This window comes from Hetaerina americana, unplaced genomic scaffold, assembly GCF_022747635.1.
Source record: "Hetaerina americana unplaced genomic scaffold, ioHetAmer1.1.p SCAF_3, whole genome shotgun sequence".
Taxonomy (NCBI): Eukaryota; Metazoa; Arthropoda; class Insecta; order Odonata; family Calopterygidae; genus Hetaerina; species Hetaerina americana.
This window is the reverse complement of record NW_027286874.1, coordinates 55,755,323-55,773,386: the sequence shown is the minus strand read 5'-3', so window position 1 is coordinate 55,773,386 and position 18,064 is coordinate 55,755,323. Positions and strand designations below refer to the sequence as shown.

General features: G+C 34.8%; 1 protein-coding gene across 1 annotated transcript; it reads left to right on the top strand.

Moving 5' to 3' along the window:
* Positions 1-1,598: 1,598 nt before the first annotated feature.
* On the top strand, positions 1,599-17,904 carry LOC139690256 (uncharacterized). Its single transcript, XM_071587596.1, has 9 exons — positions 1,599-1,657; positions 1,754-1,962; positions 5,212-5,260; positions 5,450-5,645; positions 9,993-10,121; positions 10,291-10,346; positions 10,460-10,538; positions 10,671-10,799; positions 14,390-17,904. Exons 2-9 carry the CDS (start codon positions 1,914-1,916, stop codon positions 14,594-14,596), a joined length of 894 nt encoding a protein of 297 aa, XP_071443697.1. The 5' UTR covers positions 1,599-1,657; positions 1,754-1,913; the 3' UTR covers positions 14,597-17,904.
* Positions 17,905-18,064: the final 160 nt, after the last annotated feature.

Genomic DNA, 18,064 nt, shown 5'->3' with positions numbered 1-18,064 from the left:
CAATGCCAATAAAAAAGGCCCTGCATCCACTTTTCCCACCTCATTTGAATTTCTCCATTTGAATCCTCTTTCCTCTCTTCCTCCCAATGTCTCATTCCTCTATATTTGTTTCCCTTACCATCCATTTTACTTTATCGTTTCTTCTGATATGAAAAAGTAAAATGGTCACAGTAATTGAAACTGGCATGTCTTGTCATTGACTACCACCTATTTAGTTCCACACTACTGCTACCACTCCCTTGGTCTCTTCCCTAACACTGGGTACGACTGGGTATTTACCACACCAATAATTCCTGCATTCCATCTTTTAAACAGCTTTAACGAACATATATTTCTTTTTTCGTTTTTGAGAGATGGTTGAGGGCGATACTGTGAAATCCATTTGTAAAGCACGAAGAAAGAATCACAGACTTCCCATTTCCACATGATAGAATTTATTATAGTTGTCTGGTTTGGCACACTGTAGCTGTTAGTCCAGATGATGCTGAAGGTCATATACCACTGGAAGGGTTGAGCTCATAATTATACCAGATAATTAACAGTCAGAATCAAGAGGAATGTATGACTCATTTTTCAGTTCCTTTGTATTAACAAAATTAATGGCCCAGTGAAGAATCTAAACAGAAAGAGTCACTATCATTCATTTTCTTATAAGGAATGAATCTATTCACAATAATTCTATAGGGACTTAAGCCCAGATACCATCAATTATTTATTATTTAATACAATACAGTCAATGTGATTCGATTAGGAAAGTATGCGTATGCACAAAATTACTGTCATCTTTATTGAGTTACAGCAAGAATTTGATCACACAATGTGACTTTCTCATGTTCAACCAATTAAAAATTCTAAAACTATTGTCAAAATACCTGGAAATTCTAGGAGCACCGCATCAAATCCTAGGAGCACTGCAACATGCAGACATGAGCATCTTCGGTGCCGTCATCATTCATCCACTGAACAGATGGGAAGAAATGTAGGACAGAGGATTCATTACTTCTGGACAAGATGCAATAAGCTGCATTGAGAAAAACTCACAAGTCTTCAAATTCATACGCGAATACTCATTAATGCAATATAACAGGAGGAGATCATGACTCACATGGCTGCTTTATCTTCAAATGAAAAATTAAGGATCGTTCCCATTACAATATTATAAATGCTTGGATTTTTAGCCTTGGTAGATGTTTTTACATTGAGGCTGAGAGTGTAGCAATAATGTTTATCTGACTATCCAAAATGTAAACATTATCCTTCAGTTATTTATATCATGCATTTCTCATTGATTTTTTGCTCTTTGGTCCACTTCACAAGTAAAATCATTTAGCCCTGCTTTCCCCGAGTCCAATTTGAATGAAAGTTTGAATAACCACCATAGGATTAGAGTTTTTAGTTGAAAAAAATATTATTTTAGCGGCTCTTTAGCCTAAAATCGTCCATTTCTGCAAGCATGATAAACATGGTAAGTATACTGGTTCCCTAAATTCAAATTCGCCTCGAATGAATTTACCACACTTAAACTAAATCTGTTAAACAGCGCGGCTAGTGACGGCGGGCCCGTGAATCGATGAACTAAAAAAATGACATGTATTATGCGTATGGGTTCACGAAACGCAGCAGGAAGAAATTGAGCATAATTAGCGTGTTTGATTTGGTACAAAGTTTTTGATGAGATTTTTAATACAAATATTTTTAAGTGCAAGAGGAATGTTTTGGTCGACTGAGGTGGTTTGGTTATTTTTAATTCCAGTGGTAACGTTGCTCTAAAGGGAGAAGAAAATAATTGTTTACGTGTTGGACAGCAGTTTTATACCAACTTCGTTCGCGTAGGATTGACCTTTCACCGTTTTAAGACGTGCTCAATTGCCTCATAAAGCATTGACTTCATCCGCAGTTTTTCTGATCCTAACATGAGGATTTTCACACTCTTGGTGGTAGCTTATGCTGTCCTAAACGAAGGTAGGTTTTGTTTTCAATTTTAGAAACGTTTGATGTTATAAATTAACTTGGGAGTTTTCTTCATCTATTTCTCATGAAATGTAGTGCATATATGCAAGTGACACTTCTCTTGTATGCAGTGGAAGTTCTCTAGGGGCGTCGTGGAGCAGATGACATTCAATCGTTAAACGGAACCATCCAAATTGTGCATAGGATAAATGTTAATTTCCTGAAACCACCGTATGGATCAATAAAGTTTAGTATCTCAAGAAGGCGCTCGAAATCCAAGCATAGTTGACCCCGCATTTAAGCTAGGGGAGAATAATGTGAGAATTGTCGTACTTGCTCATACTGGCCACTGGAATGAATAGTGGACTACAGTGGGAAAAGTTTTCAGTTTAAGATAATTTAATTTCAGGTATGGCAGTCCTAAGTGTATCTTTTGTCACCATACCTCCACCTGCTAAGTGGGTTATCACCAGCTCTTCTCAAACATGGTGCAATTATTGATCCAAAGGCCATGTTAAAGTATATTTGTTCTATCATCAATAATAAATTGAGCTGTTTTCCGCTAAGTAATCTTAATTTATCACTCATGAATTTCTGCCATGATATCATGCCTGAAACTGACAACTGTATATTACCAACCCTATTCTGTTTCCATGATTCACTCATTGAAATTAAGAATTCATTGGGGTGTGCCTAAGGGAGATGCTCAATATCTTTCCTCGAGTTATCTTACCATCTCAATTTCATTTCAATGTTCAAAGTGTTTTCCTCTACTAAAAACAATATTTATCCCAAATTAATCTTATCCGTGGTTATGCTCATCATTTAGATGGTGGGTTTCTCTCTGCAATAATGAATTTACTTAAATAGTCAATAGTAAATAGTCTTACATTTAGGCAGAAGTCCATGGAGAGGTTTAGACTTCAGGTGAAATTGCCTAAATACTGAAAAATCCTGTGTAGGTGACATGTTATGGTGAGTGTATTTAATAAATACATTGCGAGACATTAATAAATATACTGAGTTTTGCTTGTGAATGAAGTCGGATATGGCAGGCGTTGTACATCAGTAGTGCATAGAGTAATGTAATAGGCTATGGGAAACCTACATATTGTCATCTACCACTTCCATTTTTTCGGTGTTACTGAGTAAACAATATGATTGAGGCATCAGTATGCATATTCCAAGATATTGTGGCATGAGCCAAGTATCCAACATTTAGGTAGCTCCTCTAGTGGGTTTTTAGGCTGTTAGATTTCTAGTTATTGGGCTGTTGAGTCTATGTTTTTGAATTTTATGAAACTTTCACGCACCCCATGCCATATGTAATCAAAGTCTGAGTCATTTGGTTTCATTGGGTCACCTGGCATGAAATAGTGTTATATATTAATGGTTATTAATAACCATTATTTAAATTAATGCAAAGAAATATCCTTAATTAATAATATTTCTAGAAATAAAATTGATGAGTAAGCAATGCATTTTTGGAAAAATTATGTTCTTCTTTTACCTATCCTACTTCTACTGAATGACTTGGTACTGATGGCATTGTTATTTCAAGTTACTATTATAATAGTTAGCACAAGAATAATACATTTTAATGTAAAGAGCATACCTGAGTATCTCCGTATCTCCATTTGCTATTTAATAAACTGCTTCTTAGCTGCTGTTACCTTCCCAGCATCTTGGAAAACAGTTAATGGATTCCCCATCTTAAACTCTGAATCCAAAGAAAATGCTAGTTGCTATAGCCCCAATCTCTATTCCCCCTACTCATTCAATTCATTTTGAGCTTATCCCTCATGATCATATTTTGTCATTCACCCATCCATACATCTCAGCATCATTTCATCCCTGACAATTCTTGTTCAATATTCCTCTCTATTTTACATCGCTCCTGCACTTGAAGCCTCTTCTGAACTAGATGTTTGTCACGTAATTGTTTTTAAGGCTTTCACAACTGACTGTCATACTCTTTTACTGCGTACTCAGAAACATTTTCAGCATCCATGGTCCTCTCATAGCCATTATATCTGATTCCATTATGTAGCATTTGCAGAGAGTGGTGTTCAATGGTGTCTCCTCTTGATGCCTTCCCATCTGCTCTGACATCATGCAAAGTAGGTTCTCTTTGCTCTGTGCGTTGATGATGTCATAACCTGTGCCCCTCAAACTCTGGTGACCCTCTCTTTGTGGACACTCGAAAATATTTCAGAGATATAATACAGCAATAGATAACCAGTCCCTCCAATCTTCCCTCTGCGTACTTGATAACTGGGGCTTAAGATGGAATGATCAAACCAGTGAAGTTGGCCTCCATATCATTCTCTAAAATTGAAACCACTTTACCACCGTTTTCTTTCGTCAGGTGAAATGACCCCTGTCACCACATTTTACCTGAATGTCGGCATTACCTTTGACTATATACTTACATTCGTCCCTCATCTTGGAGTATTTATTAAAATCAAAGACCATGCCCATTGTTGGAATACTGTATGTACGAGTATGTACTGTGATTACAAATGTAGTAGCTCTAAAAACTCTTCACAGCTTGGGTTCTACCCATTTTAGAATATTTCCCCTTAATTTGGTCTATTGCTAGTCCCGGTAATTTAAATCCTTGGGTGCCCTCTTAATTTTTTCATCCCTATCATCCACCTTTACATTCCCCATGTGCATAATTCACCCCATAAGGCAATTATGTTCACAGTTGGGCTTACCCGATTGTTCACCGACAGAAGTATTCAAGACTTAATCTTCCTCCATTCTGCCATTAATGGCAACTTCCAATTCAGTGATATCCTTCCATGATTCTTCCTCCATATCCCTGTCTTTCACACTACCAGCAATGCTTTTTCCACTGACCAAAAATAATTCAACTCATTCTCCATCATCCATTCCTTGATTCACCTTTTCACCTTATATCACACCTTCACCAGTCATCTAAGAAATATGTATTTTGGCCTCCTTGTACTTAATTCGTTCATTGCAGTGATTAATGTTTTTGTTACTAATACTTTGTGAGACATTATGAGACTGAAGTAGCTGTGGGATAATCATTTCTTAATCCATTTTTTCTTTGCTGACTTTTTTATCTGCTATGTATTCATTGTAAAAGGCCATTTTTGGTTGGTTTTTAATATTTGATAAATATATAATGTAAATTTTCAAAGATGTACAAATTTATTCAACGTGTTTGTGAATTGAATTAAAAGATATAGCTGTCTGTCATGTTGAATTATGGTTTATTTCTCTTTTCAGGAACAAAAGGAGAGGAGTCAGAGTTGTCAGCCTTGAAATACCGGAAAAGGTAAGTTTCTTAAGTCATTCTGCTGAAAATGTTTTCTTTACAATTTACTCTTAAGCATTACGTTTTCATAACTTATAATCGTTGTCATGATATTCATACTGTTATTGCCATTGTTATTGCAATTTGCAGGTGGTAGACCTTTTATTCCATTAGTTTTTATTACTTATGGCATAATTGTGTTTCTTGCAGGTTTGTCAGTCAGTTATTTCCAACAACTTCAACAGAGGGACCATGGACTGGACGATGGCTGCCGGAGAGGACAACAGCCAATCCATTGATAAAACATATCACCACGTCAAACCCACTCTTCTCTTATGAAATACCCTTTGATCCTCGACATGGTGTAGCAATGGGTATTCCAGCTAGTGGATGTGATGATGCAAAGGTTTGTTGAATTTCATTGATAAAAATTTTCATTTACACTACAAATGTTTTTTGTTTACCTTAATGCAGTAGGGAAAAACTTATCTAGCATCCCAAAATCTAGATAGTATCTCTTAAACACTAAGTCTTCAGATATTTTAGGAGTTCCAATATCAAATCTGATTTCTTATTACATGCTCCGTGGATAATTTATTTGAGTTTCATTTTTGTCTTATTCTGGTAATATTTTCCTCTTTTCAATTTAAATGAGAGATATGGAAGCAGAACATGCATTTGTTGAAGGAACATAAAGTGTAACGGGATAATTTCATATCATCTTGTTTTTGGGTTATGCTGGGACTCATTACAGTCTCATCTCTCTTGTCTCTTCTATGTATTCATTGCCTTTTAATTGGGGACTGGATCCTCAATCCTTAGGCTCAGCAAAAACCTGGGGTTTCCTGTGATTTTTCAATTCCAAGGCTATGTCTCAAGCCTGGATTCCTTTTATAAAAAATTCAGGTCCTCAAATCCTGGGATATATTATTGAGTAATTAGTTGCTGGGAATATGATTCTCTAAGTTTAGTGTGGATTTACAAAGTTTAATTTTGGCATTATTCTTCTACAAAGTGCCTCTTTAAATTTAGACTTTTCTCTGGTGACTCATAGTGGCTGTTTAAACTAAAAACGTGTGTTGTAAAAATTACTGTTAATTCGGAATGTGATTATATTTATTTATTATTAGGTTGAAATCATCTTTTAATGTGAACATTTATTGACTGGTGGCAAAGTAGCAATTTCTTAATTTTTGACCTCATTTAAGCTTTGTAAAATTTAATTCAATGAATTAATAACATCAGGGGCCAATTTTTCAAAGTAAAAATCACTGAAAATCATTGACTACTGAAAAGTCATTTTATTTTTTTATATTCCAACCATTCTGAGACTTCTGGTGATATGTATGACACTTGCTAATTCACCCAAGAAGCATCCTATAGAGATTAAATATGGAAAACCAGGATTAGTCTATTTTTGGGAAATCGATGTCTCTGAAGTTTTAGAATAATAAAAATAATGGATGTTAAATGGCTTTAGAGCATTGCATATACTACTGGTATTGACTTCTTTATATCACGTGTATTAATGTCAAATGTGAGTTTGTCCATGTGTATGGAAGTTATCTATAATGCCTAAACATTTCAATGGTAAGTCTCCCACAAATGTAAATGAGTTTAAAAAATTGAAGTTAGTGCCTATGTTTTATGAATACTTATAAAACAGACATAAATGGATAAACTGTCAATCTGCTGGTTTTTGTTTAATATGAAGTATAAACTTTTACTGTTTCAAACTGCTGACTCCCTTCCCAATCAACTTCATCTGGGTATAAACTTTAAGGAGTAGTGGTAGTTTTAGGGGAGGCGACCAACAGCTGAGATCATTTGTGCCATGAGGGATGGACGGAAAAGGAGGAAGGGAGGAGAGCAGGCATCAGCATTAGTGTACTCTTAAAAAAAAGTGCCAAGGTGTCCGCAGTTTAACATCCCATCTGACGGGTGGCATACTCACTTTAAGTGCTCTCCACAAAGCATCTCAAGTAGTCACTGAAAAAGATATGCAGAATTTGAACCCGGACCCTCTGGGTGGTAAGCCAGTGTAATAGCCGCTGCACCCACCATCTCGATCCCCCACTTAAAGGAATTCTGAAGGAGAATGGAGAATCATTTTGAAACCTAAGCTAATTTTTTCTTTTATCCCCTAATTTAAAATATCATCCCTGAAATTATTTCCTATTGCTTGATTAATACTGTTCCAAGAATGATCAGATATAAATACATTTATCTGTTCTGCTGTTTAAAGACAATAAGAATAAGGCATGGATCAAAACAAGAAGAATGATGTTACTTGAAATTAGTGGAAAATTTATACACAAGAATGATGCATAAAAATGTGGTGGCCAATAGAAGCAGTTTAGATCCACGTAGATATTTATATGGATGTACAGCTTTGTCCTTTCCTCTGTGCATTTAAATTCATGCCTAATGGCATAAACCAAAAACATTGTACACTTGTTCCCAATTTTAAGTATTAAATGGGTCCTTTACATAGTTAAAACTAATTTTTATCTACTCCTTTGATTGTATAGAAAGCCAACGTGCAGATGTAAGCTTTTAATCCTGGGGAAACAAGTGCTAACTTTCTTTACATACATTTCTGCTCCTGCTTCTAGTAATTTTAGTTTAAAAACTAGCTAAGTCTAAAGCTAAGTACTTAAATCTTCAAACTCTAGAAGAAAGCACAGCTCAGGTTAAAGCTAGTTAATTCAGCTATTAATATCATCACACCTCACACACATTAGTACCTCTATCGCAGTATTCAACATAATGTAGCCATGCAAAATGCTCAGCATCCATCTTTTCTGCCTCCATAAATATTATATTCTGTCAATTTTTACTATCTTTTTGAATTTTTTATCTTTGTAAAGTACAAATCACCAATTCAAGAATCAGTTTTGAATTGTCCTGCAACACTATTTCTACATCCTCATCTCCCTGTACTAATTCAAAGATTTTAGGGTTGATTTGACACCAAGGGTGATGAAATCATTTATGATCTGCAGTTGGACCCTTAGTACTCGGCATTATTTGCATCAAACCTATGTCTTTCATTGAACTCATAAATATGATCATGCCTGACAAATCTTGCTATCTTTCAGCACCACATCTTCAGGGCAATAAACAAATCAAGTCAACTTGATGCCATCTACCTTGACTTCTCAAAGGTTTTCAACACCCTCCATCATCAACTCTGCCTTCATAAACTTAGCCAACAGTTGGCATGCATGGTTTGTTCGTCAGCCTTCTTTCTAGCTTTCTCACCAACAGAACCTGGCGTGTGATACTCTTGGATGCTTCTTCCTCTTGGTCTCCTGTCAAGTCTGGAGTTCTCCAGGGCAGTGTCCTTGAGCCATATCTTTTCAATTTATTCGTTAATGATCTTCCTTCCCGACTCCTTTCCTCACAGGTCCATACCCTTCTCTATGCTTATGATTGCAAGAGTTACAAGCAAATTAATAATACTTCTGACTGTATTCACCTTCAACTTGCCTTAAATCAAATTTCCCTGTGGTGTGATACCTGGAAGCTTAACTTAAACCCTGGAAAATGCAACATCATTACTCTTGCTTTGAAAAAAAATCCTTGATATTCAACTACTCAATAAACTCAACTCCTTTAATAGAGTAACAACCATGAAAGACCTTGGCGTTTTAACTGACCATAAACTAAATTACTCCAACCACATACACACTGTAAAAAATAAAGCACTGTCCCTATTAGGCCTTCTTTACGCAGAAATTCAAGATCCAATAGCACTGCATTCATACTTATCAACAATTGTCCTTCCCATAGTATCATATTGCTGCCTAATTTGGTCCACCTCATCCCCAACTAATCTAAAATTCCTTGATTTTATATCTCACTTCTTTGTTCCAAAATAGTCGAACACTGAGTCCCACATTTCCGCAATATGTCCTCAACTGTTCTGTCTTCTTTTTATATTTCTAGTCCCCAAAACCACAGACTTAAAGCCGATTTAAAACTCCTCCACAACACCCTAAACTCGACTGTTGATTGCCCTGAACTGCTCTCTCTCTTCAACTTCAGGATACCAACGTGATCCACCCGCATCCACTCCCTACTCCATCTGCCTATTCCTAGGATATCTCTCACTAAGGGCTTACCTATATTTTGCATCTCCTCTCTTCTAAATTCAATCCCTCACACTGTCAATGCTTTTTATTTATCATGTAACAATTTCACCACCCAAGCTTTATCTCACCTGTCAACAAATTAAATATTTCCCCTGTCCATGTTTGGTTCTCGTTGTGTATTGATTGGCTGTTATTGTGTTTTGTCCTCTTTCATGTTTTTGCTATATTTTCACTCTAAATTGGCTCTACAGCTGTATGTGAATATTGTTTTAAATAAATAAATAGCATAAAGATTGAGTGGTAAAACACTGCTAAGTTAAGTATGAGTATGTCTAATGGTAACTTACTACCAGTAATTTTATTAGGACAATGTCTTATTGCATACATTTTGGCATAGTTTCAACTGGAAGAAATTTTATAACACTATAGTAACCTTTTTCTGTGAATAAATCGGTTTCAAGTCACAACTACATTATTATAGTCTTAATACTTGCTCCTCCCTCAAAATTCAGATGTGAATTATCCAAATAGTTTCTTTCCCAGAAGAATCCTACTGACTTTTCCATAATTTTTTAATGAATTTAAGTTTTTATGTAAAATGATTGTATAAAAACATCCTTTCATAATTAATGTACTCATTTACATTAATTTCACAGACTAACCTTGAAATCGACTGGAATTATTCTCCAATCAATTACACTTGTTACAATCCGGGGTACAAATATAAGCCAAACAGGGAATTACTTCCGCTGATAGAAATGGAAAGAATTCCACCATTGTATGTGGTAAGTGTTGTGCTTTTGTTCTCTTTGGAGTTAGTGAATGACAAACCTTTGAAGTCTATGTAATTTTAATTGAATAGTCTTACCGTTAATTTTAGGTGAACCTAAATAATTGCATGAATAATTGATGAAGTCATTGATGTATATCAACCTTTTCCTGCATGATTTCTAGGCTCGACACATATGCATGGACAAACCCATTTCATATGATAGGCCTATTCCTACATTGTGAGTACATATTAATGTCATTACTTCTAATGGCATCTCCTTGTGGTATAATATACGAGTATATATATATCATTGATGCCTAATGGCACTTCATTATCTGAATGTTTTTGTAGTGGGGAACATCGACCTCTATGGCCTCGCTATGGAGAGTATAAGTTTGTACCTGTTCAACGATGGATTCATAATTTGGAGGTAAAAGTGATTTTTTTTGCTGGCAGAATTCTGTGCATGAAAGAGATTAATATTTTTGCATCTTCATATATTCAGGTTATTTTAAAATTGTATGTTTCTCTCAATTTTCATTGTGAATTACTCATTTATTAGCATGGAGGAGTAGTTATGCTGTATCATCCATGTGCAAATCCGATTGAAGTCAATAGACTTCGAAAAGTGGTTAAAAGTTGTCTGCGGCGGTACATTATCACTCCTCACACAATGATGGATGAGCAAAGAGTGAGTAAACTTCTCGTTCTGATGAAACAAATTATGTCAATTAAATTATGAATTAGACTTTAATATTATGTTCCAAAATCACTCTAATAATCAGGTAAGGATAATCACTCAAGTAATATTGTGGTGATGTTACTGCTGAATTTTTATGATTGTATATAAGTAAAAATACCCATTTCACCACATCTGATGAATTTAAAGCCATAAATTATTTCAATTATAATTTTTATCAATCATTTTATCTGAATTTAATTAAAATGTCTGAAAAAACTGAGAAATGATGAAATGCTTTAATGAAATTGAGCCCGTTCATCTTTGGCTTAGTGTTGATTGAAAGTGAATTAGTTGAAATTCATTAGTGATAAATGGAAAAACACCACCTGAACCCTTAGGATATCTTGTTGCAGAACTACCTGATATTAGTGGTTAAAAACTATTTCTATTTTCCTCATAATATCCTCTAAATTGTGGACACTTTTCAATCAGTAATGTCCTAATGTACAGAGTTTGCACTGTTGTACATAATTCTAGATGACCTTTCCCAGAACCAATGGCAGTGCACTTCAAAACTTGAGTTAGACTTGTTTCTTATTTTTCTTCTTGCTAAGACTTTGACAAAAAAAGCCATGCATCTTTGTTAAGTGGAAATGTGAATGTATGGAAGTTTTTATGGGCTAATTCATAGCATTCAGGAGGGAGAAATTAAGCTAGAAAATTTTATGATATTAGTGTTAGTTCTAAGGCAACTGTATTTGAGGACTATAGAACAAAAAGTTTAATTTCACGTGCAGCTAAGTTGATCTATTGAACAATCAATAAAGGATTGCGTGATGCCATAGCTCTAATGAAGTGACTTTTAGAGAGGAACATGGAATACAATAAATCGGGATGCATTTGTTTCATAGATTTCAAGAAGGTATTTTTAGTGTGTATTGGGTTAAATCAATTTTTTGCAGAAAATAGGAGTATATTTGAAAGATAGTGACTTATTCACAACCTGTACGTATCTCATACTACTCAGGGGTGTGTGGCGATGGAGAGTTGGGATGGGCAATTTTAGGAAGAGGGGTGACACGGGGATCCATTAATACCAGTGCCTTTAAACATACAGGGTGCGGCACTTACATCTGGACAAAGTTCAATTTGAATTTCCCACCATATCATAGTTCCACTGGAGGTCGAGATTGGTGTTTTTGAAATCTATAGGCATCTAGTAAACATTCATAACCTTGAAATAGCTGAGATGCTACGTACATGAGCGGAGTACAATCGGAGAGCCACTATTATCAAAAGTGTTCTTGCTGGGCGTTCACCCAGTGAAACCCAGTCACCCAGTTTGATTCTTTGTGTACCCCAGATCAACTGTTTACTATATTGTGGCTAAGTATAATGCTTCGGAAAAGTCAGGGGAAGATTTTGCTAACCCCGTGAGGTAACTTCATTCGAGGAAACGCGGGTCACGAACTGCGACAGTCGTGGAGAAGGCTCAGGTGCTGATTTCAGAGGACCTGGGGTGATTGCTGAGGAAATTGGCATCAGAATTTAATGGTAGCAAGTGAACAATGTGTCAGATGGTAGAGGAGGACCTACGATTCAAGTCATACACAATTAAGGTGCAACGTATGCTGTCTGAGGCTACCAGAGCTAAGCGGATTGCTCGCTGCAACCTGCTATTGTTTTCTCTGAAAAATGAAGCTATGGGGTGAATCAGATTCTTTCCTGATGAAAGTATTTTCACAATTGATTCAAAGATCAACCAGAGAAATGATCGCTGGATTGCCCACGACCCCGAGGACATCCCGATTGTTGCTTAAACAAAATTTCTGGCTAGTGTTCACGTCCTAGGTGTTGTGTCCAGTGAGGGTGATATCATGCTGCCACATTTCTTTGAAAAGGGTTAAACTATGACAAAAGAAGTCCATCTGCAAATTTTAAAGAATGTCGTGAAACCATAGATGGTGATTGTGGCCTCATGGAGACAATGTTTTTCAACAGGATGGTGCACCAGCTCATACAAGTCATTTAGTCCAAAAATGGCTCTCAGATAACATTGACATGTTCTGGTCAAAGGAGTTCTGGCCCCCGAATAGCCCAGACTTGAACCCCCTCGACTATTATGTTTGGAGCATAGTCGACTGAGTTACCAATAAGATGAGGCACCCTAATGTCGCTTCTCTATGCAGCGCTATCGTAGCAGCATTGGCGAATATGGACAGCGCTATTTTAAAGAGAGCATGCGATCAATTCTGGACAAGATTGGAGGCGGTCATGGCAGCTGACGGGGGTTACATTGAGTAATGTTTGTCTTGACAGATACTGCTACATATATGTAAAAGGATTTTCATTTCTATATTTTTGGAAATTTGCTTTTAAATAAAAGTTTCATTTGTCCAAATTTAAGCTCCGTACACTGTATGTGTGGAGTAAATGGTAAAATAGGCATGGCAAGAACTGGAAATGGGAATGCAAGTCGGGAAGGAATATATAAAATCAATTAGGTTGGCAGATGATCAATCTTTAGGTTGCTAGTTAGCCCAGGGGTTGTGAGCATTGCTGAATGCTGCATTGGAAAGTCAATGTGATATGTGTGGAATGAAAGTCAATGTAAACAAAGGCTATGCAGCTTTAGAGAAAGAGGATAGTTGAGTTTAATCTTAAAATAGGAGTTTGTAAACTAGACCAGGTGGAACAATTCACATGTCTTGGAAGTGTTTTGGATGAAGATGATCATAGTAATGAGGACATCAGAACAAGAATTGTGTAAGGCAAAAATGTTTTAACCAGAAAGAGGGAAGTGAGTATAGGGACTTCAAGCTAGCATAAAAGGCTCGTCAAAACTTAGATGTGGAACGTGTTTTTATACAGTGTTGAAACATGGTCATTGAAGCAAGACAATAGGCATAGATTGGAATCTTTTGAAATATGGGTGTGGAGAAGGATGAGAAAGTAAAATAAACAGAAAGGAAAACAAATGAATAGGTATTACACATGGTGGGAGAGGGGAGAGGATTGTTGGGATAAATCCAAGTAAGGCAGGAAAAATAGATGCAGAGCATTTTGATTGGCGATTGAATGATGAACACTGTGATAAATGGGAAAATGTTAAGCAGATTAGAAAGGGGAAGTAAAGGATATGGATTTTGGATGTAATGAATGGAGGTGGAATGTATGTGGAATTGAAGAAGAGTTTATAATATTGTGGGGTGTCAGGCTAGATGAAACTAAGAAATTCAGTTATGTTGATTTGGTGGCCATGCAAAATATAAATTGTACAGTAGACTACCAAATAAAATTGGAAGTTCAAAATAGTGATTCTTATCATTTGTTCAACATAAATAATAATCAATATTTATTTTACTTATTCTCTTTCTGTTAAAATTACCTTGACAGTGTTATTATTAAGGAGCAATCAAGTTTAAACTACAATATGATCCAGTTATTTATTATGTATATGTTGGTGAATCTATCATTAATTTTTTGCATTATTGGTCTCATTTGCTTCCTTCAAACTACATATGGGGGTAACTTTATGCACTTCACTTTATGACTTGAATATATTTATTGCAATAACATTTTTGTCATTTGACTTTCAGCCAATGGCCTTAGTTGTTTGGGGGTGGAGGATGACAATGTCAACAGTAGATTCTGGAGCTGTTCGAGAGTTTATCTCTAAGAAAGCCCTCCATGGCCCGGAAAAGTTGAGTAAAGATGGGCAATTTGATTTAGGTCTACAAGTCCCATCTGAAGTTGTCCAAGGTTCAAATTTTAATGATGATGTTCTATGTCCTAGTAAGCACTAATGAAATCGCTGTTTTAATTCTGAACTGTTATAATAAGTATTCCATAATGGGTTATTTTGTATTTTTAAGAGGTGCCAAAAGTTAGAATATTTTCTTATTGGAGCAGAATTCTATCTTGTGATTTCTTTACTGAAAGATTTTTTAAAAATAATACTTTTATGCATGTTTTATACTTCATTCCAAGGGTGACAATGAGTTTTTTTGGTTGAATTTTTATTTTTCATAGCTGTTAGATATAGAACTATGACTGAAATAAATATATAGGGCACAACATTTTTAACAGGGTTAAAATTCAGAGTTAAATTGAAAAAAAGAAGGCTACAAGAAAAGCAGCAAATTTGGCCATATTTATATAAATGATAATGAAAATATTTCATGATTGGAATAATTTGATACAGGATGAATTATTTGATTTTCACATCTACGTTTGCATTAAGTTTGATGCTCTGGACCATGTTCAATAGTATTTAATTTGGGTCTCTATGATTTAACAAAGTATTTAGGACATAAGGGCTTAATTGTTTTTGCTCTCTAATTTTATGTCCAGCTGAAGAGCCTAAATTTTTTCTATGTATCTGTTATTGTTAAGTACAATGTTATCCTTTTATTATACTTCAAATTCGTTAAGAAGTATGCATTAACATTTTACACATAAGTACACTAATTCAAGGTCCTATTTTGATTTTCCATTCAAAGGCATGTAAAACTCAGATGTTAATATCATGAATGAATCAAATTTTTTGCATATCTAAGCAACATGCTGTTAGTAAGGCTTTTGTTATTATTTGAATAGGTGCACTCATCTGAGTGTAAGGAATCTTAGTTGTTCCGAACAAGTTTTCAATTCTTTAAAGTATAATGTCCGAGAAATTAGGTGAAATATGTTTGTCAGCAGCATTTTCCTAATCGCAGAAGTAGTGATTTAATGGTTGCATCTCTTTCCCTATTTTTAAAAGCACAATTTGTAGCTTATGTAATTGCAAAGTTAACCTAGAATGCCAAATGATATGCACTTGCAATATTCTTTTATTTGACCTGTGATATTAGATGTTAGATTAAATGTATACTGTGCATTTTGTGTCTAGGGTGTGTGGGAAAACAGTTATTCCATGCCAATTTGAAAGAATTATCTGAGATATTCTCCTCAGATGTGCTCAGAGATTCACTTTTAGTAGTAGTTTGTCATTTTTTGTTAATAATGACAGAATTTACTCCTCTATGAAGATTACTTCTTATTAATTGCTATGGATTTGGTTTTTTTGCTGAAAGAGAATTTTCTTAAGTATTTGTTATTTAAAAAAAGAGCATTGAATTGTTAATTCAATCATTTAATGCATTTTTAAATTTTTTAATATTTTAAGATATGAGCAGAAGTAGATCTCAAGTATATGCAATATGTCATTTAGCTGGGATTTTTATTTTATATGTATTGATTGGTTCTACTTCATGATTGAAGTGATGGATATCAAAGGATAGGTGCACTCATCTGAGTTTAAGGAATCTTAGTTGTTCCAAACAAGTTTTCAGTTCTTTAAAGTATAATGTCGGATAAATTGGGTGAAATGTGTTTGTCAATCAGGAAAATCAGGAATCAGGAAAAGCATTTAGTGTAAGCAATTAGTGTAAAAATGAACATTATTCATTGTATACAAAATTCTCACTGCAATTTATGTAATTGAAAGAGCCTTTGGTCAATTTATAAAAGATTCCACATATCCATATTCTCATGGATGCACTTTTTGATTTTAATTACTGGCAGTGTTGAATCTCAAATCTATTGATTCATTGGTGTATGCATATATAAATACAATCTGATAGCCATTTTCACCATCTACTGGTAAGGGAAAAATTTTATTCCAAATAATTTAGTCAGAAAAAATTTTTGACTGCTTGAGTGGTTAAAGGAGTAGTATGCCATAATTTTATTTTCTGGTCTGTGGTAATATAGGAATAATATGTGCACATTTCTCTCATTAAGCACTGAATTATGTAGTCTGGATATGTAATTAATGGTTTAGTCATTAAATTTGATTGACAATACAAATTCAAAAATTCTAAGGTAATGGTTTTATCAGAGGAAATAAAAAAATTGATTTTTTGTAATCATATTGCAATGATATGAATAAAACAAGCTAAACTTTTTGGATGGGAAATTTGGCCTACCCTAATGGATTTTCTGCTAAAACTCATATCACAGGCACCTTTTAATTGAATGAAGATCTGAACACTCATAAATAGATAATGATAAATCATATCTGCTGTGATAGCTGAATTGCTAAAAGAAAAAGTAACTGAATGATTTGCAAAAGTTGAATCACTGGGATTATATCAAAGCGTAAATTGAAAAATGTCATTGTAATTTGATTTACCTTGGATTAGCAAATCAGGAAGGTATCAACGTAGACAAGAGCAACTGGTAAAATAAATAAAAAATTGGGAGCTGGAAGTTTACTGTTGCTCATTTATCATTTTGCCACGAGTTAAATATATTCAGGGGTTTATTAATAATTAGCCTAGCCCGCAGTGACTCTTGTTGCAAACCTGTCCATAAATTACTTCATTGCATTAGTTTATACTTAAATGCAGTAGTCTGTCAATGCATAATTTCTTTCAGGACATTTTTGAGGATAAATTTGTATGTTGAAATGCTCTTATTAAGTCACTTGTATTGTTACAGTAAGACTTGTAATTCAGTAGATAGTTCAAAGCTGACTAAAATACAAATTATTCTTACCACTTATGTTTTATGTGAGTACATATCTTACTAATACATGAGTGTTTGTTAATAGTGCTTTGAAACCTCCTTTGGAACTTAAGTCGATCGGAAAGATTCCAATAAACTTTGAAGCATTCCATAAAGTTACCATTTGAAGTGTTGATAAAATATGGGCTGATTTAAAACATTGTTCTAAGTTGGTACTTAATTTTATAAAAACCTTGTTATCTGTGCTAAGTAGGTACTTGGCAGTCCAAAGAGTAGGATGGATGTAAATTTTTCCACATGCGTTCATTGTTGTAAATTGATTTAGTAATGAAAAATGATGAAGAGTGTAGATCTTACGATCAACATGTAAATCTTAAGTAATAGATTATTTTTTGTCAATGAAGGCTTTCAGTGTCGTGTAAAGCACCTTCGTGAGTTTTTCTCTTCAATCTCTGTCCAATGAATAAACCTGGTTTATATAGTTCGTGGTCACCTAAACTAGTGCAAAATGATATTTACATCTACTCTATGTTTCACAGACCTCTGAAAGTGTGTTACCATGCCAAAGCTGCAAAATGATGTGAATAAAAGAAATCTTGGAAGACCAATGTATTTTATTTCATCCACCTGGGTAATATTCCCTCCTGCTTGTGTTGTTTAAACTAATTGTTCAATTAATTGAAACTGTTACTTTTAAGCTCAAAAGGATACATTTGTGAATTCAGTTATTGCTAAGATGAAACTTTTGCCACCTAATTTAAACC

What these genes read in the sequence shown, in the direction of transcription:
- LOC139690256 (XM_071587596.1), top strand. Translation starts at nt 1,914, where the DNA reads ATGAGGATTTTCACACTCTTGGTGGTAGCTTATGCTGTCCTAAACGAA. An exon ending in GTGGATGTGATGATGCAAAG is followed by an intron (nt 5,646 to 9,992) that starts GTTTGTTGAATT and finishes TTAATTTCACAG; the next exon opens with ACTAACCTTGAAATCGACTG. An exon ending in CAATGATGGATGAGCAAAGA is followed by an intron (nt 10,800 to 14,389) that starts GTGAGTAAACTT and finishes TTTGACTTTCAG; the next exon opens with CCAATGGCCTTAGTTGTTTG.